We start from the raw sequence: 15,457 nt of genomic DNA, 5'->3' as shown, positions 1-15,457 counted from the left end.
TATATGTGCGGGTACTGGGAGCTGTCCTTCATCACCACACAGCACTCTTTCCTATATGTGCGGGTACTGGGAGCTGTCCTTCATCACCACACTGCACTCTATCCTATATGTGCGGGTACTGGGAGCTGTCCTTCATCACCACACAGCACTCTTTCCTATATGTTCAGGTACTGGGAGCTGTCCTTCATTACCACACAGCATTCAGTCCTAAGTACGTGTGCGGGAATACAAGCTGTCCGTCAACACTATACACCAATCCATCCCCAGTGTTTTTGCCCTTCAGCCGCGCACCACATTCCTAAGAAGCTCTGTATTGTCTAAGCATTTCTCAGTTGTCATTCACACAAGCATAATGCCAACATACAGCCTGAATACATGAAACATGTGGCATATATGAGCCGTCCTTTATCATGTAGAGCTGCAAGTCTATCCCCTTCTCTGCATACTGGAACATTTCACATAGCAGCAACGTGCTGTATTACCTGCAGTATCTAATCTGCAGGACTAGGGGGTGTCTACCAAAACCTCACATGATACCCAAGTAACAGACCATAGCCAGCCAAAGCTTAGACCTCCCCACCCATGCCAGCCAGGCACGGCATGTCTGCAGCCAGGTCACCCTTTGCAGCCTTGCTGCCCAACTGCAGGATATAAAGGCACCCGCTGCAAGGCTCTGCGAGCTGTGTTACCCGTTTGAATTGCGGGGGGAGGGAGGGCTGGAGAGAAGAGACATTGCAGCATTGACCAATCTACAAGACCAGGGTGGGCTCCTCGGCTGCGGCAGTGCGGCGAATGCCACGGGAACAACTTCTGCTCTGATTTCCTTGCCCCATTCCAAGCAAAATAAGGCAGCAGAAGGAGTGAATGTTATACAATTACCATCCCATGTCCTGGAGAAGATCGTCTCGGTCCTGCTATGCCAGAGAATTAACCCTATGTGGCTTGGTTTCCAGTTCGCAGCATGGGTAAGTGGGTGGATAACAGGGCACTGGGATGTACTCTTTTTTTTTTGGAAAAGGGGGTCAACAAGTCAATTATTGCTATAGCACATACATTACCGCAGGCCCTATGGAGCATAACCAAACACATATTGCCCCATAGGGTTAATGGAACCTTGATGGCAGGTTGTTGCTTACATTTGACTGCATATTGATGGACTGTAATGCTTTGTGGGGTTCAGATTGAGCAGTGATTCAGAAATAGTGCAGAAGATGGGAATGTCTTCTATTAATTGTCTATTAAAAAAAAGGTGCATATATATATATATAGTTGTCTGCAGAAAGTTAACCAATGACCCCCCTTAGCTGAGGGGATCGGTCCCTACATGCAGGGTCCCCAGTGCAGATTTCAATCGGTTCTCATAGATGTATTCCTGGGCTGTATAAGGTTTGGGGTATTATTAGGACTCTAAGTGAGCAAGAAATTGAGCAAAGAATGAAACTCAGTCCAGAAATGTAGAAGCCTTAAATAATGAATGTGTTATAAGTAAGAAAATATAAGGTTACTGGAGGGAAGATTGTCTATTGGGGTGGAAGGTGAGAGGCTATGGAAAATGTAGTAGTGTATAAGCTGATGGTGTTTCCTTGCCTGCAATAGACTAGAGTTGTTGTATATCTATGCCTCAGTGAGACATTAGTGTGTGCCAATGCAGTTAATGCAGTACAGGAATGCGTTTGCGTGTTTGAACTGAACTATGCCATTCTCTTTGATGCGGTTGCGTATGTCTCTTCATTTCTATGTCTATGGATTTATGTACATGTACTCTCCATGCTCTTACCCTCCCATAATGACCTTTATGGATGTAAACTGCAGCGAGAAACGCATGTGTGTGTGTCCAATGATGGGAGTTACAGGTGCCACAACAAGGTTACTATACATAAGGTTTTATCCCTGTGTGAATCACCCTGCGTTACCTAGAGGACATGCAGTCAATACGGGAGCTTCTGTGTCTATAATCACAGGAGGAACTGTGCTATCAATCTCTATGTATATAGGTATAGCTTTAGAACTTCTAGTTCCTTGTGATATTTCACCCTAGGTAGGATTATCCTTCTAATGTTATCCGCTGCATACTAAGATCCTGCTCCTCTCGGCTTTAAACCCATTAACTTAACCTTGAATATGCTTTGGACTCATTTTGATACCTATACATGGACTGGTGTTATTTCTACACATTTTTACAGTTTTAAGGTTTGCTATATCTATTGTGTTCCAAATCTATAAGACGTTTCACAGAATTCTACTTTGCAGATAAGTTTCTTCACCTAGATAAATCCAGACAAGTGATATCCTACCCCTCTGCTGCCAAACTTTGTCAGTTAGTCCTAACTTGCCTTTTACCAAGTATTCAATTTGTATGTCTAGCATCTTGCTATATTGATTCAAAGCTTTTATATATATATATATATATATATACATATATATATATATATATATATATATATATATATATATATATATATATATATACACACATGTATATATATATACATACATATATATATATATGTATATATATATATATATATATATATATATATATATATATATATAAAAGCTTTGAACCAATATAGCAAGATGCTAGACATACAAATTGAATACTTGGTAAAAGGTAAGTTTTATATGTATATTGTGTATATATATATATATATATATATATATATTGACCCCCTAGACATTAGCATCTATTCTGTAAACAAGGCCTTCATAATTTACCCATTTATAAAATATGGATAGTTAGCTACGTTTACTAGTCTATTTTATTTATTTTTTTCAATATACCATGTCAATTACTTAGAATGAAAATGGCCATATGCCAGTCATACAACCGATAATCCAAAAAGGCAGAACATTTGTAAAAATCCTCAACTGGAAACAGTGTCAACAAACACATAACTGCATGAATATTCATTCAAAATATTTACAAAAAATATTTTCATATATAATGTAACCTCTCAAAAACATAACCTCTTTCAGAAGACCTTCCCTTTATCTAGACCAGATTTCCTGTGACAGATTTGTGTTCTGTCAAACACTATGCATACTGGTCATCTTCTTTGAGAAGTCCACCCCTCTAGAAGACCATTTTTCAATTTAATTTTGGGTAGTCATCTCAAATAAGTTTTACCAGATCACCTTGTAAACATGCACACTAGATGAATGATGTCACCGCTTGGAAAGATGTCAATTGTACTTTCAAATGTATACATTTTATGTATATGGCTAAAGGTATGTGGGCATGAAAACATCACAACCAATAGTGTTTGGTGCACCTATCAATACAAAACCATGGGCATAAGTTCGGAGTTGGTCCATTTTGCTGGAATAACATCCTCTACTCTTAGAAAAATGCTTTCCATTCATTTTTAGAAGATCCCTGAGGGAATTCGCATCCATTCAGCCACATGAAAATGTGTTCTTTTGTGCACTGATGTTGGTCAATAAGGCCTTGCTTGCAGTTGGTACCCTAACTCACCCCAAAGGTGTTTAATGAGGTTGAGTTATGGGTTCTGTAAAATTTTTCTCATCACCTCAGCTACTGCGCTGGAAGAACACAGTACCCTAGATCATCATTGTATGTAGCATTACAATTTCAACTCACTCAAACTAAGGAGCCCAGCTCAAACCACCAAGCTTTATAGCCAACACTACCCATTCAGTCAGGAAGCATTCTTGTGGCATCTGCCAACCCCAGATGACTCGTCTACCAAACTGCCACACTAGACTTTCAGATGGTGATTCATTATTGCAGAGCATGTTTCCACTGTTTCAGTGACCAGTGGTGGGGTGCTTTTCACTACTCCAGACAAAGATTGGCATTGTGGATGGTGATCTCAGCCTTGTGCACAGCTGCTCGACCATGACAATCTAATCCATGAAGCTGTAACGGTTCTAATACTGATGTTGATACAGAGGCAGTAGTGAATATTGCAGCCAAGGACAGACAATTTCGTTATGCTATGGCGGTTTATGTCTGAGATTGTGTTGCCTTTCATTTCATGACTGAGTTCTTGTTTCATCTAGAGGCTTCCTCTTTACGATCACAGCATATTTTTAAGATGTCTCTTATTACTGCATATTTGTCACACGTAATATATTTCTGATGTTTAAACAAAATGAAATATTAGCCAAAGAGGAAGAAAAATAGCCACATATTAAACAATAATAATATTGATAGTATTTATTTAACCCCTTTAGGACGCAGCCCGTTTTGGCCTTGTGGACACAGATGATTTTTTCAAATCTGACATGTGTCACTTTATGTGGTAATAACTTTGGAATACTTTTACCTATCCAAGAGATTCTGAGATTGTTTACTCGTGACATATTGTACTTTATGTTAGTGAAAAAATTTGGTCGATAAATTCAGTATTTATCTGTGAAGAAGGTCAAATTTTAGAGAAAATTTGCAAAAATTAGCATTTTTCTAAATTTAAATGTACCTACTTGTAAAACAGATAGTTATACCACACAAAATAGTTACTAGTTAACATCCCCCATATGTCTACTTTATGTTTGCATCATTTTTTTCACGTCCTTTTATTTTACTAGGATGGTACAAGGCTTAGAACTTTAGCAGCAATTTCTCATATTTTCAAGAAAATTTCAAAAGGCTATTTTTACAGGGACCAGTTCAGTTCTGAAGTGGCTTTGAGGGCCTTATATATTAGAAAGTCCTCATAAATTACCCCATTTTGAAAACGGCACCCTTCAAAGTATTCAAAACAGCATTCAGAAAGTATTTTAACCCTTTAGGCGTTTCACAGGAATTAAAGCAATGTAGAGGTGAAATTTACAAATTATATTTTTTTTGCAGAAATTCATTGGTAATAACATTTTTTTGTAACACAGAAGGTTTTACCAGAGAAACGTTACTCAATATTTATTGCCCAGATTCTGCAGTTTTTAGAAATATCCCACATGTGGCTCTAGTGTGGTAATGGACTGAAGCACCGGCCTCTGAAGCAAAGGAGCACCTAGTGGATTTTGGGCCCTCCTTTTTTTAGGAATATATTTTAGGCACCATGTCAGGTTTGAAGAGGTCTTGTGATGCCTAAACAATCAAACCCCCCAAAAGTGACCCCATTTTGTAAACTACACCCCTCAAGGCATTTTTCTAGGGGTATAGTTGCCATTTTTGCCCCATAGTTTTTTTGCAGAATTTAGTGGAATTAGTCTGTGAAGATGAAAATCTACTTTTTTTCTGTTAAAACTTAGATTTTTTTAATTTTTACAAGGAATAAAGGAGAAAAAGCACCCCAACATTTGTAAAGCAATTTCTCCCGATTATGGCAATATCCCATATGTGGTAATACACTGGTTGGATTTTGGAGCGCAGATTTTGCTGGAATGGTTTTCGGTGCCATGTCGCGTTTGCAATGCCCCGGAGGGACCAAAACAGTGGAAGACGCCCAAAAGTGACCCCATTTTGGAAACTACAACCCTCAAGGAATTTTTCTAGGGGTATAGTTAGCGTTTTGACCCGACACAGGTTTTTTGTAGAACTTAGTGGAATTAGGCTGTGAAAATTAAAAACAAAATTTTTGTCCACTAAAATGTTGAATTTTTTAATTTTCACAAGGGATAGAAGTGAAAAAACACCAACATTTGAAAAGCAATTTCTCCCGAGTTTGGCAATACCCCATATGTGGTCATAAAAGTTTTTTTTATTAGAAATTAATTTACCCTTTCAAGACTGATCCTTTTTTGCTTTTTCATTTTCGTTTTTCACTCCCCGCCTTCCAAGAGCCTTAACTTTTTTATTTTTCCGTCAATAGAGCAGTGTGAGGGCTTATTTTTTGCAGGGGGAGTTGTAGTTTCTATTGACACCATTTAAAGTACCATAAAATGTACTGGGAAATTGAAACTAAATTATTTGTGGGCTGAAATTGGAAAAAACGACAATTTAGTTTTATTCTGCGTCTCAGTACGATTACGGTGATACCAAATTTATATATTTTTTTTATATTTTACTACTTTTACAAAGAAAAGACTATTTGTTAAAAAAAAATAATTGGTTTCTATCATCACATTCCGAGAGCCAGAACTTTTCTATTTTTTGGTTGATTGAGCGCTGTGAGGGCTTATTTTTGGTGGGATGAGCTGTAGTTTTTATTGGTACCATTTTATGGAAAATACATCTTCCTGATCACTTTTTATTAAATTTGCGGTTTTAAATTCTTTATTTCTTACGACGTTCACCATGCGCAATAAATTATGTTTTAGTCTATTCTGCAAGTCGATACGATTACTGCGATAACATATGTATATAGTTTTTTTATGTTTTGCAGCATTTGCGCAATAAAATCATATTTTTATAAAATTATTTATCTTTTTGTGTGGCCATATTCTGAAAGCCATAAGTTTTTTATTTTTCAGTCAAAAAAGCTGTGTAAGGGCTTGTTTTTTGCGGGACGGGTTTTAGTTTTTATTGGTACTATTTTGGGGTACGTGTGACTTTTTGATCACTTTTATTCTATATCTTGAGTGGGGTGGTGACCAAAAAATAGCGATGCTGGCATAGTTTCTCATGTATTTTGTTTGCGGTGTTCACCATGCGGAAAAAATAACACTATAGTTTTATAGTTTGGGTCGTTACGAACGTGGTGTTACAAAATATGTGTACTTTTTTTTAACATTTACATTTTTTCCCTATAATAAAAGACTTATTATAGGGAAAAGAAAACTTTTATTTTTACACTTTTCTAAAACATTTTTATTAACTTTTTTTCCTTTTTTTTTTTCCTTTTTACACTCTCTTTTTTTTACCTGCAGCAGTGATCGCTGCTAGAATACATTACACTATCTAGGTAGTGTAATGTATTCCAACTGTCAGTGTGATGTCACAGTCACTCTGACAGCAAGCCTATGAGGACCAGCCAGAGGCTGGTCTTCATAGGCTTCCATACATGGCAAACCCGGGGGCCGTTGTTTGGTCTCCGGTTGCCATGGCAGCCCCCACGATTTCATGGGGGCTACCGATGTGCTATAAACCCCATAAAGGCAGCGATCACAATCGGTCACCGCATTTAAGAGGTTAATTGCCTTAATCCTTGGGGACAGCTGACCTCCCGATTCCCGATGCACGCTGTCGCCGATAGTATGCAATCGGGTAGCCTTGCCTGGTCCTGATAGGCTTCCGTCCATGGAAGACACGGAGGCCATTCTTTGGCCTCCGTTTGGTATGCTCACCATCGGCAAACCCTGCGATTTCAGACCAGGGTCTGTCGATGTGCTGGAAACCCCTAAAATGCGGCGATCGCCACATTAGAGGGGTTAATTGCCTAAATCAGCAGAAAAGGACCGCTGGCCGGCAAAAGTGCAGTGTCAGCTGTCGGAGACAGCTGACCTCCCGATTCCCGGTGCACAATGTCGCTGACAGTGTGCACCGGGAACGACTCAATAACTATACATCCTCGTGCGGGAAGTAACCTCCCGCGACGACGTATAGTTACTGTCTTGTGCGGGAAGGGGTTAAGGAACAAGTTTATTCAACCTCCTTAGGCAACATGCCCACTTCAGTTTTTTTCGTCAGGGTGCTATCCATTTTTTTAACTGATAGCATCCTGACACATTCATTTAAGTGAGGCCATGCACACTTCCGTTGTTTTAACTGAACCGTGTGGCCGCAGGTACTATTCCTGTCCGTTTTTGACGAAACAGTCTCTGCCTTTTCATTGATTTGGTCTGTGAAACAGTGGACTGCACATGGAAGCCATCCGTGTGCAGTCCATGTTTCACGGATCCGTCATTAGCGGCCATACAACGGCCGACGGAAGTGTGCATGAGGCCTTAGTATGTGAAAAAAGTTACTGCACCCTTGACATTAATAACTCATTGTGCCACCTTTCTGAGCAATAATTGGAATTAAAAACAATTAGTATAATTTTATATCCGTATATCACATGACTGTTTGCAGAACTACTTTAATTCATACAATATAGGTTTACAAGATTCAAAAAGTTGTTGAGATATATCAGTCTCTAGAAAGGATGACAAAGCCATTTTTGTGTCTCTATTGAACCACAGTGAGAGACATTGGCAAGGTTTATTAACCCCTTAGGGACGCAGCCTTGTTTTGGCCTTAAGGCTCAGAGCCCATTTTTTCAAATCTGACATATTTCACTTTATGTGGTAATAACGTCAGAATGCTTAAACCTATCCAGGCGATTCTGAGAGTGTTTTCTCGTGACACATTGGGCTTCATGTTCGTGGTAAAATTTGGTCGATATGTTCAGTGTTTAATGGTGAAAAATGTAAAAATGTAGAGAAAATTTTGAAAAAATTGCATTTTTCAGAATATAAATTCATCTGCTTGTAAAACAGACGATTATACCACCCAAAATAGTTACTAGTTCACATTTCCCATATGTCTACTTCAGATTGGCATCGTTTTTTGAACATTATTTATTTTTTCTTGGACGTTACAAGGCTTAGAACATAAACAGCAATTTCTCATATTTTTAAGAAAATTTCAAAAGCCTTTTTTTTAAGGTACCTGTTTAGTTCTGAAGTGGCTTTGAGGGGCCTATGTATTAGAAACCCCGATAAACACCCCATTTAAAAAAATTAGACCCCTCAAAGTTTTCAAAACAGCATTTAGAAAGTTTTTTAACACTCCAGGCATTTCACAGGAATTAAAGCAAAGCGGAGGTGAAATTAGCAAATTTAATTTTTCTTGCTGAATTTAAATTTTATTCAGTTTTTTTCTGTAACACAAAAGGTTTTACCAAAGAAATACTACTAAATATGTATTGTCCAGATTCTGCAGTTTTTAGAAATGTCCTACATGTGGCTCTAGTGCGCTCGTGGACTAGAAGCAAAGAAGCACCTAGTGCATTTTGAGGCCTCTTTTTTTATCATAATATATTTTAGGCAGTATGTCAGGTTTGAAGAGGTGTGGAGGTGCCAAAACAGTAGGAATCCCCAAAAAGTGACCCCATTTTGGAAACTACACCCTCAAGGAATTAATTTATGGTTGTTGTTATCATTTTGATCGCACAGTTTTTTCACAGCACCTATTCGAATTCGGCTGTGAAATTTAAAAAAATTCATTTTTTCCAATAAGATGTCATTTTTTATCAAAATTTCTTATTTTCACAGGGAACAAAATACTCAATTTTGTTGCCCAATTTCTCCTGAGTGCAGCAATACCCTATTTGTGGTAATAAACTGCCATTTGGGAGGCCTCAGAAGGGAAGGAACGCTGTGTGTTCTTAAAAGTGCAGATTTTGCTGGATTGGTTTTCGGGTGCCATGTCGCATTTGCAGAGCCCCAGAGGCATCAAAGCAATGGAAACCCACCAGAAGTGACCCCATTTTGAAAACTACAACCCTCAAGGAATTCATTTATGGGTGTAGTGACCATTGTGATCCCATAGTTTTTTCACAGAACTTATTTGAATTGGGCTGGGAATTAAAACAAAATTAATTTTTTCCAATAATATGTCGTTTTGGCTGAAAATTTAATATTTTCCCAAGAAATAAAATACCTCATTCTGTTGCCCAATTTGTCCTGAGTGCGGCAATACCCCATTTGTGGTGATAAACTGCCGTTTGGGCCCATGGGAGGGCTCAGAAGGAAAGGACCACCATTTGGCCTACTGGGGATTTTCTGGTGCGAAGTCATGTATGCAGAAGCCCCTGAGGTACCAGTACAGTTGAAACCCCCAAGAAGTGACCCCGTTTTAAAAACTACACCCTTAAGGCATTCATCTAGAGGTGTAGTGAGCATTTTGACCGGAGACATACACCCCATAAACTGTAATGTGGGTTCTCCTGGCTATGGCAATACCCTACATGTGGCTGTTATTAGCTGCCTGGACACACAGCAGGGCTCAGAAGGGAAAGATGAGGGGGGGATAAGCTGTGCGGAGTGCATCAGGGTATGTAAAACTGGGGTAGATTAAAAATCAAGGGATGTATGATACATTTTAAAACACTCTTTCATACAGAGCCTTAGTTTTTCAGGACACGTGTCACATTGATATATTGTGTCCTCCCTTATCCCCCTCTTATAGCAGACTTTGCACCTCTTTTGAATTTTTCCCTTCTTGCCAGTTTGGGGAACTTCTCCTGGAAAGTGTTGCCCTGGTACGATGCGTGTGGCCTCGCTACCAGAAGTACTGGGTGCCCCCTCTTCTTGGTCCCTAAAGATTAGGTTCTTGATAACCACCTCTTGAAATTCGAGTAAAAGTTCCCGTCTGGCCTGTACATCGACGTAGCACAAACGTATTGTACAATGCCATCTGTATGATGTGCACGACCAGCTTCTTATACACACCGCATGGCGCTGTAGGGCTTCAGGGCTTGATCTGACAAGTCCACCCCTCCCATGTACCTATTGTAGACCAGGATGCAGTCTGGTTTGGGGGTCTCTGTACTGGTACATGGGTACTGGTGTGACCATGTATTGTTGTCAATACAAGGACATCTCTCTTGTCTTTGTACTTGACACACAATATGTTGCTGTTAGATTGTGCCCTGCTTTCACCCCTTCTGAGTGTTTGCCCAAGCAGAGTCTTAGGGAGGTCTCTCAGATTTCTTCTAGCAGTGCCACATGCCACAGGACTTCTGGAAGCGAGGCACTTGAAGACTGAGACGCAGGTATAAAAATTATCCAGGTAGAGGTGGTAACCCTGGTCCAGCAGTGGGTGCACCAAATCCCACACAATTTTTGCATTAACTCCCAGTAAGGGGGGGGGGGGGCATTCTGGGGGCTGAATACTGGTGTCCTTCCCTTCATATATCCTAAATTTGTAGGTATACCCTGATGCACTCTCGCACAGCTTATACATCTTCACGCCATACCTTGCCCTCTTACTCGGCAGGTACTGGCGGAATTGATGCCTCCCTTTAAAATGTACCAAGGACTCATCAATAGAAATACAATTCTCGGGGGTGTATGCTTGGGAAAACCGGGCACTGAAACGGTCTAATAGGGGTCTCCATTTATACAAACGGTCAAAACTGGGGTCATCTCGGGGTGGGCTCGGCTCATTATCAGTATAATGTAAGAAGCAAAGTAATGCCTAATTTATTTATTTTTTTAGGTTCCAGTTCAGTTCTGAAGTTGCTTTGAGGGGCCTATATATTAGAAACCCCTATGAACCACCCCATTTTAGAAACTAGACCCCTCAAAGTATTCACAACAGCATTTAGAAAGTTTATCAACCCTTTAGGTGTTTCACGGGAATTTAGAGCAAAGTAGAGGTGAAATTTAAATTTTTATTTTTTTTTGTCAGAAAATCCTTTTTATACCATTTTTTTTATAACACAAAAGGTTTTACCAGAGAAACAACGTAATACTTATTGCCCAGATTCTGCAGTTTTGAGAAAGCAAAGGAGCCCCTAGTGGATTTTGAGGCCGCCTTTTTATTAGGCACCATGTCCGGTTTGAAGAGGTCTTGAGGTACCAAAACAGTGGAAACCCCCCAAAAGTGACCCCATTTTGGAAACTAGATCCCTTGAGGAATCCTTTGTAGTTTTCTTGGGGTGCATGCAGCTTTTTGATGAGTTTTTATTCTATTTTTAGGTGGCGTGGTGACTAAAAAAACAGCAATTCTACTATTGTTTTTTAATTCTATTTTTTTTACAGCGTTCACCGTGCGCTATAAATGACATATTCACTTTATTCTGCGGGGCGATACGATTACGGCGATACCAGATGTTTATAGTTTTTTTTATGTCTTATGGCGTTTGCACAATAAAATACTTTTTGTAAAAAATCATTTACTTTTTGTGTTCAATTATTCTAAGAGCCATAACTGTTTTATTTTTCCATCAATAAAGCCGTGCGAGGACTTATTCTTTGCGAAATGAACTGTAGTTTCCAGCAGTACCATTTTTAGGTACATGCGACTTTTTGATCTCATTTTATTACATTTTTTTGGAAGTGAAGTGACCAAACAATTGTGATTCTGATACGGTTTATTATTATTTTCATTTACGGCGTTCACTGTGCGGGATAAATAATGAAATAATTTTGTAGTTCAGGCCGTTACGGACGCGGCGATACCAATTATGTATAGTTTATTTGTTTGTTTATATATTTTTATTAATAATAAAGAACTGATAAGGGAAAAGGGGGGATTTTTACTTTTAAAACTCTTATTTTCTTATTTTTACACATCTTTTTTTTACTTTTTTTTTACTTTATTACTTTGTCCCACTAGGGGACTTGAGGGCAGGAGGCCCTGATCGCAATTCTAATACACTGCACTACATGCGTAGTGCAGTGTATTAGAGCTGTCAGCTGCTCACTGACAGCAAGCATAGTGGGTCCTGACTTTGTCAGGACCCACTAGGCTTCCGTCGATGGCATAGCCAGACGCCATTGTTAGGTGTCCGGTTGCCATAGTCACTATCGCCGGCCGCTATCGTGTAGCAGGCCAGCGATTGTAGCTTAACCCCTAAAAAGCCGCGATCTCTATAGAACGCGGCTTTTAAGGGGTTAATCAGCGGGGGCACAGTGATCAGTCCCCGCCAGGGGCATAACTAGGAAAGACTGGGCCCCATAGCAAACTTTTAACTGGGGTCCCCCCTCCCCTGGGTGTCACACAACCCCCCCTTGTAGATAGTGTCTTTTTTACAGCCCCCCCTGTAGATAACGCCATACAGCCCCCCCTGTAGATAACGCCATACAGCCCCCCCTGTAGATAACGCCATACAGCCCCCCTGTAGATAACGCCATACATCCCCCCTGTAGATAACGCCATACATCCCCCCTGTAGATAACGCCATACTTCCCCACTGTAGATAACGCCATACAGCCCCCCTGTAGAAAGCGCCATACAGCCCCCCTGTAGATAACGCCATACAGCCCCCTGTAGATAACGGCATACAAAGTCCCCCCTGTAGATAACGGCATACAGAGTCCCCCCTGTAGATAACGCCATGCAGAGTCCCCCCTGTAGATAACGCCATACTGAGTCCCCCTGTAGATAACGCCATACAGAGTCCCCCCTGTAGGTAACACCATACAGAGTTCCCCCTGTAGGTAACGCTATACAGCCCCCCCTGTAGATAACGCTATACAGCCCCTCCTGTAGGTAACGCCATGCAGCCCCAACCCCCCAAAAAAATCTGACCTACAGTGTGTCCTACAAAAGACATGTATCCCCTATCCACAGGATAGGGGATACATGTGTGATCGCTGGCAGCGATAGGGAGAACGGGGGACCGAAAGTCCCCCGAAGTTCTCCATGACTAACCTCTGACTTCCGGCGTCTCCGCAGCTCAATAAAAATGAAAGGAGCTCTGGTCACGCATGCGCACAAGTGCGATCGGCGCTCCATTCATTTCTACGGAGCTGCCGACACAGACCCCGGAATTCCGAGGTTTGTGATGGAGAACTTCAGGGGACTTTCAATCCCCCGTTCTCCCTATCAATGCCAGCGATCACACATGTATCCCCTGTCCTTTGGATATCCTGTGGATAGGGGATACATCTCTTTTGTTTAATGGCAGAGCGGGGAGATACCTCCCTGCTCTGCCGTAGTGTTTAGTGGCGTCGCGCTGTAGCAGCCATAGCGGCTGCTAGCGGAGCCTCCGGCCATGGTGGGGGCCGGTGCCGGCGGGCGACACGGGCCCCCTCATGCCGCGGGCCCCGTAGCAGCCACTACGGCAGCTACGGCGGTAGTTACGCCACTGGTCCCCGCTATAGGAGCTGCGGCAACCGCTGTACAAGACAGCAGCTGTCACAGCTCCTGTATGTGTTGGGAAGACGGACGAAATGTATGGGCTGTTCTGTTGTAACGCGCATGCGCGGTCCCTGCTGTTATCTCGAGAACAGCAGAGACCGCGAGAACAGCAGGGGCCGCGCATGCGCGTTACGGGCTGTACAACAGATTATTAAAAGGCAAATTGAAAGACAAAAATGAATTTCATACTGTGCAGTGTATACTGACACAAAATACAAAACATGGAATTTTGAATTTATTCCTTCACAATAGTAAGAACATCATGTCAATAGTTGTTTAAAACTTTGTGTTGAAATAATGATGTGGGGATGCCAGGACCTGGTCAACATGCCAGTATTTAAAAAATAAATAAAGTATATATCAAAACCATAATTACCATGACAAAATCCTCACTTTGACCCAATAGAAATACATTGATACAACCGCAAATTCGCAGTACATACACAACCAATGTGTAGTAGTACTGCAAAAGAAAGTACTGAAATTACTCAACAGCCGTATGAAAAATTGATATTAAATTATAGATATCCCTTGGCCGAAATTATTTCTGTTAAAGGTGGTGCAGCCAGTTACTTTTTTGTGGGGTGGATAACAGTTTTGGCTAAATTACAAGAACTCTGTTATACTGTTAGTTTTTCTTTGTCTAAAATGAGGTCTCTACATTTCAAGTCCTAACTGACCATGACAGTTGTGAGGCAGTGACAGGGAAAGTCATTGACATAAGATATGTTTTTCCTAGATTTCTTTTATATGTGTCATGGGCTCTAGGAAATGTTTGGTCTGTAATGGAAAGCTCAGACATTCCAAAGTTGGATTTTGAAAAAGGGCCTGTAGATGGATTGGGGAAGAGTAGGGCGAGTTCCCTAAGGCCCCATGCACACGACTGTATATTTCATCCGTAATTACGGATCCATTAATTCTATTAGCCCAAAAAAACCTTTCTGTATTTTTTACGGATGTCCGTGCTGAAAAAAATTATAGAACCTGTCCTATTCTTGTCGGTAATCACTGCACGGACTCTCCCATAGAAGCCTATGTGAGCTTCTGTAAATACGGATGGCTACTGATGTGCACCCGGAAACCGTCCGTATTTACGGTAGCATTGCTAGGCAACATGTTGATGACATCATTTGCAGCCTCCCTCTTTTTTTTCACGGCGATCCATATATACGGATCAAATATGGATGCAATACGGACCGTATTTACGGGTAGATGAAAATTCGGTCATGTTCATGGGGCCTAATCTCTAGTCCGTCTTGGTTATTAGGACTAGGTTACTAGTTAGTTAGCTGCACCTGCAGCATGTGGGGCAGATCGAGTGGGGCATTTAGAGTGGCCCTGGTATAGTTAGGACTGTTTGCTTGGTTAGTTAGTGCTCAGCAGAGCAGGATTTATTTTCTGTTTTGCCTAAACTATAAAGGCTGTTTCTTTTCCAGATCGTAAATAAACACAGACGAGCCCTGTTTTTGGACTTTATCGGTCTCTATGGCTGGATTCACACGAGGTCATTACGTCCGTAATTGACGGACGTATTTCAGCCGCAAGTCCCGGACCGAACGCAGTGCAGGACAACTGTCCCGTACTGAAAACATGATTACAGTACGGGACAGTGTCCCGCAGCGAGGCAGGGACTCCTAGCATCGTACATAACTATGATGCTAGGAGCCCGGCTCCCTGCACTGCGTTCAGTCCGGGACTTGCGGCCGAAATACGTCCGTCAATTACGGACGTAATGACCTTGTGTGAATGCAGCCTATC

General features: G+C 41.1%; 1 protein-coding gene across 2 annotated transcripts in view; it reads left to right on the top strand.

Annotated features, from left to right (window-relative positions):
* Window positions 1-516: 516 nt before the first annotated feature.
* The window catches only part of KCNN1 (potassium calcium-activated channel subfamily N member 1), a 121,426-nt gene continuing 106,485 nt past the window's right edge, over window positions 517-15,457 (top strand). Inside the window, exon 1 of one of the 2 annotated variants that reach the window (XM_075825305.1) lies at window positions 517-965. In XM_075825305.1, coding sequence (XP_075681420.1) covers window positions 936-965 — 30 coding nt within the window. In that variant the 5' untranslated portion in view covers window positions 517-935. The remainder of the gene's footprint in view (window positions 966-15,457) is intronic. The other variant, XM_075825304.1, reaches the window with a different exon arrangement.

The sequence above is a fragment of the Rhinoderma darwinii genome, chromosome 1 (assembly GCF_050947455.1).
Source record: "Rhinoderma darwinii isolate aRhiDar2 chromosome 1, aRhiDar2.hap1, whole genome shotgun sequence".
NCBI lineage: Eukaryota > Metazoa > Chordata > Amphibia > Anura > Rhinodermatidae > Rhinoderma > Rhinoderma darwinii.
The sequence above is the reverse complement of the archived record's forward strand: the minus strand, read 5'-3'. Positions and strand labels throughout refer to the sequence as shown.